Raw genomic sequence first — 19666 nt, forward strand, 5'->3', positions numbered from 1 at the left:
AAGACACACCCTCAGTGAAAACACACAGGTTTCAGTATGACATTAAAAAGCACAACATCCTCCTTGAATGTGGCAAATGTGTCAGCATCCTTGGGGCTGGCGAACTCAGCCATTATTCCAACTGACCGAGACCAGATGATGAGAGAGCCGGGGCTTCCGTGAAAATACAGGGCAGTGACGTCAGAGGTGCCCACGGGAGGGTCCTGACAGGGCTGGGTGACTCCAGGGAGCAGGACGTGTCTCAGAGGTACCAGGCCAACAGGAACCCCCAGGCTCCCAAGGAATGGACCAACACCCCTGCCCTCTGACGGGTGTGGAACGATTTTCCTTACCTGGAGGTGGGGAAGCCAAGCCAGGTCTTGGACAAGTGAGTACCGACGTCCGCAAGCGCGGCGTCCAAGTCTGCAACGCACAGACTCAGTAAGGATGCTGTGGTGCCAACTACCATGAGGCGCCTGCGCCAGCAAGCACCCAGTGGGGGTCTGAAACACAGACCAACATCAACAGACCTAATCAACGGAAGCCAGGAGGCCGGCATGGAAAAGCAACGCCCTGCAGCCCTGGGGAGAGGAACGTGTTTGTTCCAGAAGAAGAGAGAGAGATGATGAACGACCTGGATAAAGTAGTGAATTAAGAATGACAACGTGGAAAACTACATAGAACAGAAGCTTCTATTTGGTTTTTAATCAGCAGTAATGTACCACTGCTAATTGGTACTTTTTTTTTTTTAATGTTTTCAATTGCCACTTGGAAAGACTTGTCAAGTTAACAGTGGACAACGGCGGAGAGGACCCCGATTCCTGGGTGCTCTGGCTGCAATCCCCCAACCGAAAGGCAGGTCTGCTCTCTCTCTCTAGGAGCAACTGCTCGGCCTGAGACAGCAGCCGCTCCCTCCCCTTCAAAGGAGAAGCCTGAGGCCACCGGCAGGACTCACGAGGTTAGGGTAACCACGGGTTCGGATTCCATTTCAGGCTCGGAGCAGAAAGTAGATTTGCCCTGGCACAAAGGGGCCATCAACTCCACCACCTGCTGACCACCTACTGAGGAGCACAGAGCCATCTGCCCACCTGGGAGACGCAAATGTGGTGGCCAAGCTTGGGGTGATCGGCGCCGCTTGTGGCAGAGAGCAAGCACTGTGAACAAGAAGCTCCCTGGCCAGCCTTAAGTTCTGCACCTCTCAGGAAACAGACGTGACAACTCCGAACGGGCATCAAGGTGGCATTCCGCAACATTCCTCCCCTTTAGACGGGGGCTGGGTGGTGGTGTGCCGGTGCAATCAACACTCTCAAGAGAAAATAAAAGCTCTGCTTGATAGCCAGCGCCAATTCCCATGGCATCACTACCCCCACTGGGGCTGATGTCCACTTACCAAAGGTGGAGCTAAGCTTTACAAAATTCCTATTCAATCATCAGCTCTGAAGAGTCAGTAAAAGTGGCTCCAGTAGGCCAAGGGCTGAATGTGACAGACAAGCCCGTCCTTCGTGATGAGTTTGTGGTGAAGCTGAATTCTGCTTCTCTCTAGTAGGCTGGCTGAGCATAAGAAGTCTGTACCCTTATCAGCAGATGAGACACAAGGAATAAACATGGCTTTCAGAACCCTGCCATCTTGGACAAAGTAAAGTCATGTGAGCCCAACACTAAACCCAGTGACTTCAGTAAAACTGTGCAGACTAAGAACGTTCTAGACGCACCTCTTTGGTTACACTTGTTCTCGGGAAACTAAGCCCCTTACTTTCATCCCCTTTGAAGAGAACTAAGAAACCTCCCTCTCCTTGGGAACAGTCTTGAAATGTCCAGGAGTGAACAAAAGCCCTCTTCACACTGTTTATTAAGAAATGGAAACAAACCAAAAAGTGAGTGCTTTAAAGATTGTATTTGTGCAACAAGATATAGTTTTTCTTCCAAACAGTGGTTGTGGGTTTCTATGTAACACATGTGACGTCAACATTTCAAGATGGATTGACCATCATATAAACATCTGTAATAAGATGAATAAAAAATAAAAGCAAAAAAATCTGTGGGGGGCAGGGGTGGGGGAGAATCCCTATTTTCCAAATGACACTTCCCTGCCAACTTTTTATCCAAAGAAACCCGTCTTATCAAAGCCTGTGCGACAGAATTTAAGAGTGAGCTGTCCCATGAACTAAGACAGGACAGGCAAGCCAAGAGCTGTGAGGGCACCTGGAGAGACGCACAAGTAAGAGCGAGGCTGTGAAGCTGGGACACACAGACGGACGGTCAGGCGGGAAATTCCACCTCAGGAAGGAGGACCGTTCCCAGTCTCTATTCAAACGATGAAGCTGCCTAAATGGGCCCTGGAGCGGATACGAAATTCCCTCGTTTGCCATTTCCAAGTAGAGAGGAACGTGTGAATGGCAGGGGGAGGCAGGGAGGGCCAAAGATGGGAGTCAGATAACACCAGGAGCATTTTCTGAGCACTCTGGAGAATTAGGCATAAGCTTTCCCGTAAATCCTAGGGACAGAGAACTTGGCCACTGAGGAAAGAGACATGTCGAGAAAGGCCCAGAGTCTCACATGAAGAGAGACAGAGAGGCTGAACTGTTATGGGGAGGGGAAGGAATCCACGAAGCGAACAAGGCCAGGAGCAGGAGCCTGGAGGAGAGAGACAGCAGCGCAGGGCGTGCGGCCAAAGGCTTTGGGGCAGAACACAAGGAAACTAGAGACCAGCTGTGTCCCCCCGGCTCCCACAGCAGCACAGAGATGCCCTCCTCAGCCCGAGTGAGCCGGAAACGGCACACGCCAGGACTCGGGACCACAGCAGTGAACTCTGGCCAGAACAGGGGACTAAGTAACACTGTCTGGATGCCAGCAGCCCCCCACCAGGACCCCCAGGGTCATGCGGCATGAACCCAAGTGCTGACATTTCAAATGTCACGAAAATTTCAGGAGATGGGCCCATTTGTGGGTGACGCAGCAACATCCCGGGAGGGCTGATTGCCATTCCTATTGATCTTTATCTCCACCTGTGATTTTCCAAGGTGCTCCTTGTAGAAACACGGACACACACACACACACACTTTTCCAGCCTCCCAGTGAGGAGAATGTGGGGTTTCACAATGTGTAAGAATTGATCCCACTGGGGGAAGCCCTCCCAATGGGAGGCACTAGCCCACAGAGATGGAGGTCTTCACAAACTGGTTTCACAAAGGATCCAGGCCTATGCTCGGCTCTGCCCCAGATGCCGGGCTGCAGGGCTGGTGGGCAGGGGCAGAGCAGCGAACACGAGAAACACCCTGCACGTGGATGGGATTAGGCTGGTGAGGGCTGGGTCCAGCAGGAGGGGCCTTCTCTGAGCCCAACACAGGACCCAATCCCAGGACTGGAAAGCACTTATTCAACCTTTACCATGGCTCCAAAACCGCCCCTCTCTGTCAGGGAGACACCCGCGCTCAGCTCTGCCAGGGCGGTCAGGCCGACGCCGGGGGCCCCGTCGAGCGTCGCGTCGTACTGCTCCAGGCTGCGCTGGGCTTCCTGGCGGCTCTCGTGCAGCTGGGAGAGCTTGCTTCTGGCCTGGACGAGAGAGGCATGGTTGGCACGGAAAGCGTTGGAAAGCAGGTGGAAAGCATCAGGCCACACATTTTTCTCTCAGGGCATCCCGCCCCAGATGATTCACGCAGATAACTGAGTTACCTGTCTACAGAGCAGATGTCCCTGCAGCCAAGTTTACAAGACTTGAAGCTGCTCAGAAACCGAGAGAGAGAGATCCCGTTATGACTGCCCTCAGGCGGCCTCTTTGTATCCCTGGTCCCTGAGAGAGGCAAGTATTCAAATACATGTTTGCTGATTCGGAATGAACTGGGACAAAATCCAGATTCACTATTCAAAGTGATGTTCAGCAGTCATTTTGCTTTATGGGATTTTTATTGCCATTTGCTCCTCCTTGTTCCTGGAGAAGGCATGTGAGGCCAGGGAAAGGATGGCAATCTGTGGAGGCAGACAGACCCCTGCTTTATCTTAACTGTCTCCTGCACACTGGTGACCTCACCTCTGTTTCCTCTTCTCCAAAATGGAATTGATGAGTAAGAGCCCTCTTGCACTGTCTGGCAGGGTGGCCTTAGTAAGTAGTAGCTATCATGTTTAACATCATTATTATTATCACTAACATACATTTATGTCTTGACTGCTGTTTTTTGTTTTTTATTTTCATTTATTTTTATTAGTTGGAGGCTAATTACTTTACAATATTGTATTGGTTTTTGCCATACACTGACATGAATCAGCCATGGATTTACATGTGTTCCCCACCCCGATCCCCCCTCCCGCCTCCCTCCCCTTGGCTGCTGTTTTATAAAGGCTGGAGGACTGATGCTGAAGATGAAGCTCCACTGCTTGGGCTACCTGATGCTAATAGGAACCGACTTACTGGAAAAGACCCTTAGGCTGGTAAAGATCGAAGCCAGGAGGAGAAGGGGGCGACAGAGGATGAAATGGCTGGATGGCATCATCAACTCAACAGACATGAGTTTGAGCAGACTCCGGGAGATGGTAAAAGAAAGAAGAACCTGGCGTGCTGCAGCCCATGGGGTCGCAAAGAGTCGGACACTGAGCAACTGAACAACAGTAACAAAAAGGCTGACTGGGACAGGCCTCTACAGACATTAATCAACAATAAAGCACATTGTTACTGTCAGCTGCTCAGTCGTGTCCGACCCCGTGACCCCACGGACTGTAACTCACCAGGCTCTGCTGTCCATGGAGTTTTTCAGGCAAGGATACTGGAGTTACAGTAGCTATTCCCTTCTCCAGGGGATGTTCCCAACCCAGTGATCAAACTCAGGTTTCTCACACGGCAGGCAGATTCTTTAACCATCTGAGCCACCAGGGAAGCCCCATAAAGCACAATATATGTTATCAAATCCCTGAGGTTTGAGTTTGTAATTAACTTTTGCCTGTAAACTGGCAAAAAGAGCCAAGAGATCAATTCGGTCAAGAAAAGAAGCACAGATATGCATTTTGATTTCGCCAAGGTCAAACATAACCCTCCCTATGTAGGTGGGACATCCGAGGGCCAGCGAGGAGGCCTTTGGCCATTCCATACAGGGCAGCCGGCTGCAGGCCTCGGGGCCTTCTCCCCAGAGCAGGCCAGGGAGGAGCGGGGCTCCTGAGAGGGTGGGGCCTCCTCGCTGTGCTGCCTCTTGAGCTGCATGGGGACAGAAGGCATCCTGGACTCTGTCTTCTTGCTTGTGCAAGGGCCCAGGCTGGTGAGACAGGTCCTGAACCTAGGCTCTCTTCAAACCAGTTAACATCATGTGCTCACCCAGCCCGCACCCACTCCTCCAAAAACGATGCACACTCCAGCAGGGAAGCAGAAGGCTGGTAAGGCAAAACAGACCCCACCAGGCCACAGTCAATATGACAGGGAATATATGCTGGGGGGTCTCCGCACTTCACCTGCAGGCTGAACAAAGCCTCCCAAGGAGAGAACCTAACGTGAATGAGGTGGGCAGCGCACACACCTCCGTAACTGCTTGCTTGTGGCAGCCACCCTGCTCGGCAGGAGACCCCAGAAGCCCCACCCCACCCGCACCCCAGCCAGGGGAGGCAGGCCTGCCCCACCCCGCCCCCCGGATACCTGGCTGATTTCCTCTTGAGTGGACTTCAGGGACTTGATGATGGTTTCCAGTTGGACTTTCCCAGCCTGGATGCTCTGCTCCAGCTGCGTCTCCTCCTGCTGCAGTCGGTTCAGCTCAGATTTGGCCCGGTTCAGGTCGTCTTCCTGGGACTTGAGGTCAGACTCCTGAGACTGGATCTGTGTCTTCAACGAGGAAATCTGAAATGAGATGAAATGTGACTTCGAGGAAGAATTCTGGTTTGTGTTTCTTGAGATGAGCTGACCCAGGGAGGGAGATACCAGCCCCAAAATGTGGACACCGGGCTTCCTTACAGGGACCCCTCTCCACACATGGGAGAAGCATCGGCAATCTGACTGACTTGGCGCTGAACATCCCCTCGTCTCAGAGATCTGCTGAGGTCACAGCCTCCCTGTTTTGTGACAAGCAGCAAAGACACCCGGGGGAGGTGAGACGGGCATGCTGTGTCGCCCGGGCCCGGGTGGGATGTCCACACATAGGTTCACACTTATATGTGTGACAAGGCGGGTAAGATGGAGGTCAGGCCACAGATGCTTGGACACTTTCCCAAATGATAGGTTCAACTACCCTACTAAACCAGCAGGATGTCTCAGCCTTGATTCCAGGTCAGGGTGAGCTCAGGGAAGTTCCTAAAAAGCCTTCTCCTCCTGCTGGGCTGGGGGTGTGGAGAGATAATGACTCACCATCTGGGTCTCATCCTGGCACTTCTGCCTGACGTCACTCAGCATGTCTCGAAGCTTGGCCTTCTGCTGGTCCATTTCATCCAGGCGGTCTTGGGCATCCTGTTTTTGAGCTTCTAGCTCTTGCAGACTGCTTGTTTCCCGGTCTAAATCGTTTTGTAATTCCTAGGGAAGGGTCACATGAATTTACCTGAGATTCATTAAAATGGGGGCACATCCAAGCCAACTGTCACAGCCAAGGCCGGAGCCCTCAAGACAGCCTCCAGGGACTTCCCTGGGGGTCCAGTGGCTGGGACTCCATGCTTCCACTGCAGGGAGCCAGGGTTCAATCCCTGGTTGGGGAACAGAAGATCCTGCATGCTGTGTGGTACGGCCAAAAAATAATAAAAATTATTTACAACAGAAGATGGCCTACAGAACCATACATGCCACAGCGAACAATGCACACATCCCAGCGTGGCGGCCCCAGCTGAATCTCTCACTAAGGCCCTCAAGAAGCATTTACTGACGTCCTAAGAGAGGCCAGGCAGCAGCAGGGGCGGGGTTCCTGGCAAGACGAGCTCTCCAGTGACTGGTGGTCATGAGGGGAGGGAAGAGGCATCACTCAGACATAAGTGAGCAGAGACGAATGGACAGCTTGGGTGCTGTCAGAGTCGCAGGGGCGTGGGGAGACCAGACCAACGATGCATGGGTGGAGAAGAGCCCAGGGAAGCGCACTTCAGTGGACCCAAAGGATGAGCAGGTGGCAGCCGGGAAAAAAGCCAGAAAGGTGAAGAGAAGATGGGGGGCCACAGAGGACCTGTAAGAGGAGGGGGTGCCGTGCTCTCCCTGGATCAAAGGAGAGCAGGCTGAGAGCACCAGAGGCCACGTGCCACTCCAGAGATGCCACTGGCTTCTGCAGCCAGAAGCCCCTGCGGATGTCCAAACTCGGGAGCAGGACATGATGGGTCCCGACCGCTAAAGCTCCTCCAAGTGGGGGGAGCCTGGCTCCAAGACAGACAATGCAGGTGTCCTCGGACTTGACTGTTAAGACTTCTAGGGGAAGGATCCTAGAGGTGGAAGGGCGAGTGTGAAAACGTGCACTGTCTATGACGACAAAATCTGAAAGCGATGCAAATTTCCCAGAGGAGCTGGCTGGACTCTCAGCACAATGCACCCTGAGCGGCACGGCACCTAGCGGCCGAGTTACAGAGAGAAAAGAAAAAGGCATGCGGCAGAGCATGCACCTGCGAGGCACACCAGCACTTGTGCACACAGGAAGGCAAGAATAGGCACAGACGTCTCTCCTTAAACACACACAAGAGCTTTCTGCAAGGCCTTGTGGGAGCTGATGGACTGCGCCTCTGGGGGAAAGGGGGTCGGGGGTAGGAGGCGCCTGTCTTATTTTCAACCAGATGAATGTCACATCTACCTGTAAGGTAGAGAACTAAAGGAGACACAGGATGGGAGGGGAGAGTGCGGCCTGAGGCTGACAAGAGGAAGCAATGGCGGAGAGGAGGGGACTCAAGCTGGGGCCGAGGGCAAGGTGATGGCAGCCTGGGCAAGGTGGGGGCTGTAGGACTCGAGGGAAGAGGTGGACTCGAGGTGACCACTGGGAGGTCGGGGAGACAGAAGTGGTGAGACCGAGCCCCAGAACTGGCTGGGGCTGCCAGAGGCTGACGTCCCTTCAGAACACAACCCAAAGGAGGTGCAGGGTCTCCGTCTCCCCACTTTTTTAGTTTTTACGGAATATTTCTTCATTCATTTGGCCGCGGCGGATCTTGGCTGTGTCACTCGGGACCGTTTGAGGCTGTGCGCAGACCCCAGCTGCGGCACCTGGGAGTGTGGGCTTTCAGCTCCCTGGCCAGGGAGCGACCCCGCACCCCCACACTGCAAGTCAAGACTTCACCACTCAACCACCAGGGAAGTCCCTCCCACTCCCTGCTCCGAGGACAAAGGGCCATGGCTCGCTCCTCTTCGTCCGCCAAAGCACATCTCTGAGTTATCCATGGGACTGGGTTTCCTGCTCCCCAGTCGCCTTGTCCCTGACTTTTAATTTGAAGAACAGACCATGAGTGTGACAAGTCTGGAAGGGATAAAATCAAATGTTTTTGAGAGAAGGCTAGTGGCAGAGTAGAAACGTGGGTCTGCCACATCCGAGGGAAGGACAAGTGATGGTGGAGGTGGGGAGACAGAGGCAGAAGGAGGGTCAGACCCAGCAGCTTGGACAGAGGGACGTCAAGGAATCTGGGCCTCTTTCTGTAACGCAGATGCAGTCGTGGAGGAGCCCAGGGGAAGACGGGCTGCCAGCTGCTGGTTAAGAAGGATGCCGGGGTCAGAGTGGAGGAGATATCTGAGCAAAGAGAAGACAGAAAAAAAAAAACACAGACAACCTACAGACACAGTTCAATCCCAACTGGAATGCCTGCCATCTTCTGACAGGCAGGCTCCAAGATTCAAAAGGAAATGCATGGGATCCAGAACAGACAAAACAGCCTTAAAAAATCCGAAGTTGAAGATGCATACTTTCCAATTTCAAAACTTACTACAGAGCAACAGTAATCAAGACAGTGTGATTCTGGCATAAGGAGAGACAGGAATCAATGGGACAGAACTGTGAGTTCAAAAACAAATCCACATGTCTATGACCAATTGATTTTTGAAAAGGGTGCCACAACAATTGAGAGAGGGGAAAAAAAAGAGCAGTCTCGTCAAGAAAAAAAAGAGCAGTCTCGTCAAGAAAAGGCCCTAACTCTAACTGGCCCTCCTCGTGCAAAACAGTGAAGTTGGACCCCTACCTCACACGATATGTAAATATTCACTCAAAATGTATCAAAGACGTAAATTTCACAGCTAAAACTACAAAACTCTTAGAAACGAATGTGGGGTAAATCTTTGTGACCTTGGATTTGAGAATGGGTTCCTGGGTATGACACCAAAAGAGCAGAGACTTCCCTGGGGGTCCTGTGGTCAAGACTCCTCACTTCCAATATAGACGGTATGGGTTCGTCCCCAGTTGGGTAACTAAGATCCTACAGGGTGAGTGGCACAGCCAAAAAATTTAAAAAAAAAAAAAAAGAGCGAAAAATGGAATAAATAAGCCAGACTTCATCAAAATTTAAAACTTTTGTGCTTCAAAGGACCACTGTCAAGAAAGTAAAAAGACGACCCCAGGATGGGGGCATGATATTTGCAAATCATATATCTGGATAAGAGAATTTATCTGGAAAATATAAAGAACTCTTAAAACTCAGCTACAAAAAGGCAAATAACGCAATAAAAAATGGGCAAAGGATATGAGTTGGCCTTTCTCCAAGAAGATAAGCAAATGGCCAATGAGCACATGGTAAGATGCTCACCATCATTAGGGGAAGCGTTATGGGCAGTGAGATACCACTCCAGACCGACTAGGAAGGCTATTAAAAAAAAAAAAAAAAAAAACAGGACTAACATCAAGTGTTGGTGAGGATGTGGCAAAACTGGAATCCTTATGCATTATTACTGGTGAGGATGAAAAATGGTGCAGCCACTTTGGAAAACAGTCTGGAATTTCCTCAAAGGGTTAAACACAGAGTTACCAAGTGACCCAGCAATTTCACTCTTAGATATACATACCCAAGAGATGTGAAATCACAGGTCCACACAAAAACCTGCACGTTACTATTCATAGTGGCATCATTTGCAATAGCTAAAAAACAGGAAAACCCAGATAGCAATGAACTGGTGAACAGATGAATAAAGTGTGGTGCAGCCACACAATGAAGCATTTACTCAGCTATTTAAAAAAAAAGAAGGGGCTTCCCTGGTGGCTCAGTGGTGAAGTATCTGCCTGTAAATGCAAGCGACATGGGCTCAATCGTTGGTCCGCGAAGGTCCCACATGCAGCAGGGAAACGAAGCCGTGCACACAACCACTGAGCCTGTGCTCTGGAGCCTGGGGGCCGCGGCCACTGCAGCCCGCGCACCCGGAGCCCGTGCTCCGCGGCAGGAGAAGCCTGAGCAGCCCAACTAGACAGCAGCTCCTGCTCACCGCAACTGAAGGCCCACACGCAACAACAGAGACCCAGCACAGTCAAAAATAAACAAACAAAATATAGAATAAAAAATAAACAAGAAACAAAAGATAAATAAATAAATCTTTAAAAGAAGAAAGGAAGCACTGATACATGCAACAACATGAATGAACCTTGAAACGACGCTGAGGGAAGAGAGGCCAGACACAAAGGCCCACAGTGTATGATTCTATTGATAGGAAATGTCCAGAACAGGCAAATCCAGAGATGGAAGGGACACGGGTGGATGCCAAGGGCTAGGAAGGACTGGGGACAGCTAATGAGCATGGAGTTGCTTTTTGGAGGGATGAGAATGTTCTGTAATTGACTGTGGTGACGGCTGTGCAACTTCATGCATATTCTAAAAGCCACTGAATTACATACTTTAAATGGATGAATTGTAAGGTATGTGAGTTACAGCTCAATAAAGCTGTTGTTAGAAACACAAAACAGAACAGTAAACCAGGTAAAGATGCCACAGGATCTCACTAGGACGATAGTCATGGAAATGGAGAGACCCCCTCAGGCAGGAGGGGGAAGGGGAGGCCTTTGGGGGCTGAAGCTGAAGCTCCCATTGCTTAAAACCAAACATAAACTGGCCCGAGGACCAAGGCCTCCTCGTCAATGCTGGGCCCTATCCTAGAGCCCATGCTAGCAGGTGTGACATATGATTTCCTCGTTAAACCCATCTGGGAAAAGGCAACAGGAACCAGAGTCAGACCTGGTTTTCACAAAAGAGCTTTAGTACATATAGTGTTCTGAGGGGACCCTGGTGGTCCAGTGGTTAAGACTCTGCCTTCCAACGCAGGGAGCACAGGTTCAATCCCTGGCCGGGGAAGTAAGATCACCCATGCTGCACATGGCATGGTCTGAATAAATAAACAAATAGTGTTCTGTGGCTGCCTAAGGAGCTGCCATCTCGTTAGAGTAGAGCCCCGTCCTGGTCTGAGTACAAACGAAGCTCCCACGCAGCAGGGGCTGGCCTGGCTGGAGCTGGCCTCGCTCCAGCTCCGAAGAGCTATGGGGGTGCACAGGGACACCACGTCTCGAAGGCTGCAGGAGTATGCTGTCGGAGCCCGGCAGCGAGGTTCTGGGGGGCCTCACGCAGCCTGCTGTGCAGACCAAGGGGACAGCAGCTCCAGCCGTCAGACCGACCCGACGGCTTTCTCAGAGTCGCGCAGGAGCAGGTCAGAGACCTGGGGACTGGCTTCCCTGGAATTCAAGGACATCACAGCACCCAGATCCCCAGGGACAGAAGCCCGTACAGAGTGACAAAGACACGAGAGGGAGGACCGCCCAGGCATTCGTGTGGCTGGCTGGGCCAGGGCCAGGGTGAGCTGGAAGATGAGACCAGCGTCCCTGCACCAAACAACGTGGAGGGTCAGTGATACGGGAGGATGAGAACTGAGTCTGAGGGAGGGCAGTTCCCAGACACGGGTAGGAATCAGAGGGCTGAGGTGAGAGGAATACACCAGAACGAACATGCAAACGCCCAGAAAAATAGAGTCCCTTCACGTGGCCTCATATATAATGCAGATTATTTGAGCTGAAAAAACAAAACAAAAAATATGATAGAGGCAGGCTGTTCCCTGCCTTTTGATCCAAAACATGCCAGGGGACTATCAAAGGCCCAACCCCTGATGCCAACGTGTACAGAGTGAGAAGCCAGGAAAGAAGAGTCTGGACACTGCAGCGTGGGGACCAGTGAGAACCACCCTACCCCAGCTGCAGACGGAAGCTGCGACAGAGGACACTTCCTGCCTGGTGAGCAGGCGCTGCACGCGTCTGTCCGCTGGCTGTCTCATGACATCCCCCAGCCCTCGTGTGACAGGGGACGGGGAGGGGCATACAGTGCTACCCAGACCCCCGAGCCTCACTGAGTCAGGTGCTGCCTCCCCGGCTTGGCTCAGGCTGCTGCCCTAGCAGGCGGCCCAGAAAGAACCAGCCACTGCAGGGTGGTGGGAGAGCGCTGCTCCCGGCGCTGGTCCCCGCGGCCGGGGGGGAGACCGAGGCGGGGAGGCTGCGCCACGCGCCTGCAGTCTCCCAGGTGAGCCACGGTGGGGCCACAGCGCTGAGTGCTCCGCCCCACTCCTCTCCCCAGCTCTGAGCTCAGAGCACTCAGAGGCCCCACACAGGGACCAGCAGGCCCAGCAGTGTGCATGCTTGGGGGAGCGGGGGCACAGACAACTCGCATCTCCCCTGGTGGCAGAGCCATTCTCTGTTCATCCAGACCTGAGACATCTTGGGAACCAAGGTCTCTTGGAGCGTGCAGCTCCCAGGCACTGACCACTGCGTTTCCAGCACAGCCTCACTCTGCCCAGACGAGTGAGTGCGGCGTGCCTGCCAGACCCCGGGCACCAGCCCACGGCCCGGAGGAGCGGAACACTCATTACCAATGTTGCATAAGGTCTAGAGATGTTACATAACTTGCCCAAAGGCACACAGCTGCTAAGACGAGCCAGGTTTGAGCCCTGGCACTCAGACCCCAAACAGCTGACTCAGAGGAAATGACCCTGATGCTTGGAAAGACTGAAGGCAAAAGGAGAAGGCGGCAGAGGATGAGATGGTTGGAGGGCGTCACCAATTCAGTGGACATAAACTTGAGCAGACTCCAGAAGATGGTGAGGGACAGGGAGGCCAGGCGTGCTGCAGTCCGTGGGGCTGCAAAAAGGCGGACCCAACTGAACGACTGGAAAACAACTCAGACCCCCAGTGTCCACCGTCACCACCCTCCGCAAGGAGACTCTCCAGGCAGGGCTGTCCCGAGGACAGGTTAGACAGCACTGTCTGAACCTCAGAACCTCAGGCTAAGCGAGAGAAACCAGACATCAAAGATGGGATGTAGTATGATTCCCTTTCTGTGAAATGTCCACAACAGGCAAATCCATAGAGACAGAAGAGAGCTCATCAAGGGCTAGACGAGGAGATAGGAAGTCACTGCTGATTGTGATGGGATCTCCTTTTGGGGTGATGGAAATGTTCTGAAGCTAGACAGAGGTGATGGTTAAGCAATATAAAGAATATGTTAAAAATGACTGAATTATATACTTCAGAAGAATGGATGCTATGCTGCGTGAATATCTCATTTTTTTTTAAAAAATCCACTATCTACAGTTATAGGAAACTCAAAATAAATCACTTGTAAATCCCCAAAGCCTGAGTCTCCAGTGAGTGCCACGCTGCCCCTCTGCCCTGCGCCACTACCCCCGCCGGGCATCCCTGAACCACACCTGGTACAAGGTCCATCCTACCAAACCCAGCTTGCATGCTTACCTGTACTTCATTGGTTTTCTGTCTGATGGCCTCTTCCTTTTCTCGAATGTCTTGTTCCAGTGAGTATTTCTCTCTGTGTTTGAACAGTCCATGAAAGCACAGAGAGACAGCATGAGGAAGTGAGCTGACCATCTCCCCCACAATTCTCCCCAACGACCATCTGCTTTCAGTCACCCCCTCCCCTCCAAGGGTGGGTGGAACCTGTGGGTGCCACAAGGCTTGGCCCCCAACATGGTCACGTGAGCCTTTTAAAGTAGAGGGTGTTGGAGTGACGCCCAGGGGGAGAAGGGCTGGACGTGCCTCTGCTGACTTTGAAGATGGAGGGGTCACAGGAGGGGGCACAGGGCTGCCCCTCAGAGCAGAATGGGCCCCACTGACATACAGCAGGAAGGGAGGCCCCAGACTCCCAGCTCTGAGGAACCTGGACAGCACCCTGGACTCGGCCCTGTGAAGCCCTGAGCAGGGGCCCAGCTGAGCCCTCCTGGATTCCCGGTCTGCAGAGCTGCGCATGAATGAATCTGTGCTGTTTTAAGCCATTCCACACACAGCAAGAGAAAATGAACATGCCCTCTAAATCCTTGGTTGCGCCTGCTCATGAATGGTGAGCGCCTCCTTCTCAGAAGACCGAGCGTTGAGGACATGTGGAAAGGGGCCTGGCTTTCAGGGAGCTCACAGGGGACAGATGAACACACAAATGCACACAACCTATGTACCATGGAGGGAAATCCAACGGGATAAGGAAAGGGGGTGGGAGTGTCCTGCAATGGGAGACCAGGAAGGACTGAGGACGTGGCGTGTGAGGAGAAAATGTGACCGAAGAACGTTCCTGTCAACGGGCACAAGAAGGCAGAGCTCAGTAGGGGAGCCACGGTTGAGTCCACAGTGATGCAAGTGGGCTAGGGACTCCAGAGGGCTGGCCGCAAGGAGTGGCGGGGAGGGTCTCTGAGCCCGGCTACTCCTCACAGGAGGCTGCGGTGGGCCGCCGCGCACACCGGGGACCTGCTGGGGCCTTGTCTGCCACCTCAGCGGCAGACCGCCCCTCACCCCGGCAGCAACCAGTCTGGTTCTTCTCCTGGAAGACAAAGGCTGTGTGCCCCTCCCCCAAATTCATACAATGAAATCCTAACCACCCCCGTGAGGGTGTTAGGAGGTAGGGCCGTTGGGAGGAGACTGGGGCATGAGGACAGGGCTCCCAGGAAGGGGATTAGTGCCCTTACAAGAAACCCCAGAGACCTTCCCCCCCCCCACCATGGGAGAACACCCCAAGAAGCCGCTGTCTGTGGACCAGGAGACACACCATACCGGACACCGGACCCATCTATACCTCCATCTGGACCGCCAGTCTCCATGATGAGGAGACTATGTGTCTGCTATTTAAGCCCCTTCAGTCTGGGGCGGCCTGTTACAGCAGCCTGAATGCACCAAGTGCCTGAAGCGGCTGCCTCCATGTCAGAAACCTCACGTGGCCCACACACCCTGCCTCCCCTGCCAGGAACCCAGCACTCGCTCTCGACAACAAGGCCTCTTCGGGGTCACTGAGTCAGACATGAAACAGCCGTGAGCTTGCATATTCGTTCCTCCAAGTCTAAGGACCACCTAACAATACAACGCCCCTTCCGGTCCATTACGACTGGGTCCTGTCTCCAGGGGAGAGGCACATTTTCACCACGCTGCTAGGCAACAGGCCTGAAGGTCACTCTCGAGGCCACCCAGGCCCGGCTTCCTGCACACGCTTGCTCTACACACACCTGCCTCTCACCTTCACAGGGAAATGCTCCAGGCTGCCCGAGGCTACACAGCTGTGCAGAGGCTCTCCTGGCCTGACTCAGACACCAAGACCCCAACCCTCACGTTACAGGGTCCCCTCCCTCCTCTATCTGCAGTCCTGATTAACAGCCTCACCCCGGCTCTAAGAAACTGGCCCTCCATCCTCACAGGCCCTCTCTGCCTTGCCAGGCTGCCTACGCTGACCTCTGGTTTGGAAATACAGCCCTGGGGGAGCCGGGGACAGAACAGGAGCTGTGTCCTGGGCTGACACAAAGAGGAGAATCTGGCTTCAGAGGCAGCCAAGGCTGAGCTGAGTGGCCAGCCAGGCGCCCACCCGACTGGTCTCCCACGCCTCCTGGTCAGCCTCTGCCTCTCAGAGCTCTGCCTCGCTCAGCGTGCAGACCGCCCAGAGGCGCCCGCTGTAAGCAGGGTCTCACCTGCTCCGGCAAAGGGACACCGTTTCCACTTTCGGCCCAGACACACTCCCTTCTGGTGGATGGCAGGGTGCCCTTGGTCCTTCCGCTGGCTAAGCCCCACTCCCCGGCCCTCGGAAGTGATGAGAGCCCACCCCCCACCCCCCGAATTAGCTGGTAAGACGATGCTGCTGTACAGAAGACCACAGGGCACACCGCAAGTAGAAGTCTGCTTTCAGCCACACGCTGAGAATACAGACACACCCGCCAAAGCCCTTCTTTACGGGTGGGCGCTGGGAGTGAAGGTGGAAACCTGGACCCAAGGCCTCTCACAGAGTTCAGTGGTTCCTCTAAGTCACAGGCTCGCTACCTGAGGCTAGCTGCTTTACATGTTTGGATGTTACAATGCCTTCCTGCAGAGGGGATGGGGTGCCCTCAGTGCTGGAGACCCCACAGCCCACACTGGCTCCCACTGAGGAGGTCAGGACTTGAGCTCATTAAGTCAACTCAGGAACTTGGGAGAATCTGTGTCCCTTCGCTCCTGCTGAGCAAACTCGTGATGGCCAAGTTGAGAGGTAGTCCACAATCCTCTGCTGCTTGCAATGTTAACCTGGGGAAACAGGCTGGAATCGGAGGGGAAGGGGACATTTTAGCATACCTCTGTAACTGGGTGATCTCCTGACTGATGTCGTCAAGTTCCTTTACACCGGTAAACTCCCCCGATCCAAGAGTGCTTGAACTATCCTGGAACCAAATTCAGACACAGAATTACAAACTGGCAAGATGACCTCATAAGACAGCAGGGGCGACAGGTCTTGGAACGAGGTGTAAAATCATTCATCTCCAGCCCCCAACCTGGAAACCATCTGGGCAGTCCAGACACACCCCGCGGGCCCCCGCGAAGGCTGGGCAGACCGCCAGCACCCGCCTGCTCGGTGGGCTGCCGGCGCCACCTGGTGGCGGGCTGAGGGGAGCGCCGCGAACGCTAGGGGAATGAATGGGAATGAACGGGCCTACGCTACTCACCGGGATGGGAGTGCCTCTCTCCGAGGGCGGCACCATGTCCGGCGAGAGGACTTGAGGGGGGTCGATGCCTTTACTGACCTTCTGCTGAATGAAATACATAGCTAACGCGAACTGGTCTTTGCTTAACTTCCCCGTTTGCCTCGTATCGGCCAGGGCCCTGGGAGAGACACGGCAACGCTGATTACACACCACAAGCACCAGCATCGGTTCTGAGTAAGAGGAACCCACACTTCTGAAAAACGGACCACGACAGTAACTGAAAACACCAGAGCACAGCCGCGCCTCCTTTTCACTGAGAGCGGCCCCACCACGGCAGCCCCCAGCCCAGGCGCCAAGGCAGCAGGGCGCGCCTCTGGGCCGGAGAACCGCCTCGGGCCCACACACTGACCACCAGGGCCGGGAGAGAGCCCACTGAGTGTCTCCACCAAAGGCTGGTTTACAGACATCTTTGTTCTCGCTTCCACTCAAGGGCAGGACAGGAAAGCTTGAACCACAACTATTTCTCCCGGTGCTCCTGGCGAGGGCCAGTCTGCAGCACGCCCAGCCCACAGCGGCTCTCAACCTGCAGTCTCATCTCTCCGGCCCGCCCCTCTTCCCAGTCACTGAAGGCGCAGGGGCTCCGGCCCACACGTTGGGGCTGCTCTGTCCGAGTCCACTCAGGCGGCGTCGCTCTGCTTGTCCTGACAGGCTCCCTGGGCACTTGCAGGGGACAGGCCCACAGCCTTGTGCGGTCCCTGCGATCCTTCCTGGCATGTTATCTCCACTTTAGTCTCGTCCCCCTCCCCTGCCCCCAGCCACCCCAGACTGTCCTTCCACCGCACCGATGGTTAGTCTAGAGCTCGCTCTTCTGGTCCTCGGCCTTCACTCTCTGTCATCCCTTCCACGGGCCCTCCTTTAATCCGAGTATATCTGTGATTTCGTTGTGTCATTTATGGGTCGGCCCTTACAGGTCGAGATCCACGTTATAAATTACCTTCCTTTACATGATGATCGGGCCATGACTTGAATCCCACTCACAGGCACTTCAGCACCCAAGGCGCAGGCCGCCCGAGTCGTCACCAGCAGCTGGGCCTCCCCCAGGGACTGACCGGGAGGCACGTGCTCCCTGAGGAGGCACAGTCCGTTTTCTCGGTTGGGGCCTCGCCTCACAATGCGGCCATCTCTCAGTTATTGCGAAGGACAGTTATTTCCCCCAGTCACTCCAGTGAATGTTACAGCTCTGCCGGGAGGGCTTCACTGCTCAAGCTGCATGGGAACTCTCTGACAGCTCCCAGGTAAAGCCCTCTAAGCGAGGGCTCGCCCCCAGAGAAGACAGCTGGGAAGTGGTTGCCACCGCCGGCCATCGCAAGGCCGTGAAGACTGTCCTGCCGGCCCGGGAGGGAACGGCCGCGGAGATGGCGCCCTGACCGGTCCTGAGGTGCAGGCTGGAGCCTCCCTCTCCCCACCCCCACGTCACTGGCCTTCACGAGGCACGGCCTCTCAGGGATGTGGCCGCAGCCCTGAGGCCCAGGGTGGCCCTGCTGGAGCCTTCGGCGTCCTCACTGCACACAGCACCCCCAAGGGGCCAGGATCGAGCACCTGCAGCTCCACTGGCTGTGCTGAAAGCTGCAGGACCACCAGCAAGAACTGCCCTGGCCATTCAGATCGCCTCTGAGCTCCCCAGGGGGACAAAACAGGAAGCCTTCCCACTGGAGGAGACTATGTGGACACGCATAGAATACAGGGAATGGGCCCTCACACTCGGCCCCGACAGCCGCCCGCTCCAGCCTTGCCCACACACACAAAACCTCACTGGGAGGGTCAGTGAGGCCCCCAGTGCTGAAGAGCAGAGGTTCATCAGTCCGCGCTTACCATATGTGTGCTAGAAGGTTCTGGGTGAGGCCCGAGTGCATGAAGATCTCCTTCACCTCCTGGCCGCTCACATAGCCGTCCAAGTCCAGGTCGGTCTTCAGGAAAATCTCGTCAAATCGCATCTTGTCTGCCACTGGCACCACCCAGTTTACTGTTGGCTGAAAGGGGTTTTCAGAAGTTAGTCAAGCTTTGGGACTTCCCTGGTGGCTTGGTGGTAAAGAATCCGCCTGCCAATGCAGGAGACATGGGTTCAATCCCTGGTTCGGGAAGACCCCAGGTGACATGGAGCAGCTAAGCCTTTGTGCCACAACTATTGAGCCCGTGCTCAAGGGCCCAGGAATCCCAACGACTGAAGCCCTAGAGCCTGTGCTCCGCGACCAGAGAAACCACTGCAATGAGAAGTCTGCACACGACAACCCTGCTCTACACGAGAGAAAAGCCTGAGTGCAGTGACGCAGACCATGCGCAGCCAAAAATAAACTTTCATTTTTAAAAACATCCTCAGGCTTTTTATCACCTACAGGTATCACACTATTAAAGTCTTCTCATGCTCATTTCAGCAAAAGACCCTCCGTGAGATGAACGGGCAGACAGGATCTCTGGTCTGTAGATGGGAAAACTGAGGCTCGGAAAGGTGAATGCTGACTCGGTCAGTCTCACCCGATGGCCCGTCTGTGCCTCTTGCAACCCCATGACAGCGCCCTGAACCTTTGTCCCGAGAGAAAGGTGAAGACCCAGCAGGTCTATCTGCCAACAGCCCGCCCACCCCCGCTGCCTGGGACACAAGGGAAAGGCGGTAACCCCTGCCGGGGGGAGGCTTCACATGCACCCGAGAGGACCCTCCTGATCGCTGGTTCTGGAAGGCCTGGCCCCCGTCTTCCACCCGCAGGTGCTCTCTGCTGCCGCAGGGCCAGCCTCACGGCCTGCAGCTGCAGACCCTGAACTCCCTGAGACACAGCAGACCCCCTGGGAGGCGTCAGCACACACAGGGCACTGCCACGCAGTGAGTGGGGC

At 54.4% G+C, this 19666-nt stretch overlaps 1 protein-coding gene across 4 annotated transcripts in view; it reads right to left on the bottom strand.

Moving 5' to 3' along the window:
* EPS15L1 (epidermal growth factor receptor pathway substrate 15 like 1) overlaps positions 1-19666 on the bottom strand; it is a 105219-nt gene that overhangs the window by 39737 nt on the left and 45816 nt on the right. For all 4 annotated transcript variants that reach the window (XM_043467199.1, XM_043467198.1, XM_043467197.1 and 1 more), the window contains exons 10-16: positions 18653-18810; positions 16802-16958; positions 16434-16519; positions 13596-13668; positions 6296-6457; positions 5594-5791; positions 3367-3531 (exon numbers count right to left, since the gene is read on the bottom strand). In XM_043467199.1, coding sequence (XP_043323134.1) covers positions 3367-3531; positions 5594-5791; positions 6296-6457; positions 13596-13668; positions 16434-16519; positions 16802-16958; positions 18653-18810 — 999 coding nt within the window. The remainder of the gene's footprint in view (positions 1-3366; positions 3532-5593; positions 5792-6295; positions 6458-13595; positions 13669-16433; positions 16520-16801; positions 16959-18652; positions 18811-19666) is intronic.

This window comes from Cervus canadensis, chromosome 4 (genome assembly GCF_019320065.1).
Source record: "Cervus canadensis isolate Bull #8, Minnesota chromosome 4, ASM1932006v1, whole genome shotgun sequence".
NCBI lineage: Eukaryota > Metazoa > Chordata > Mammalia > Artiodactyla > Cervidae > Cervus > Cervus canadensis.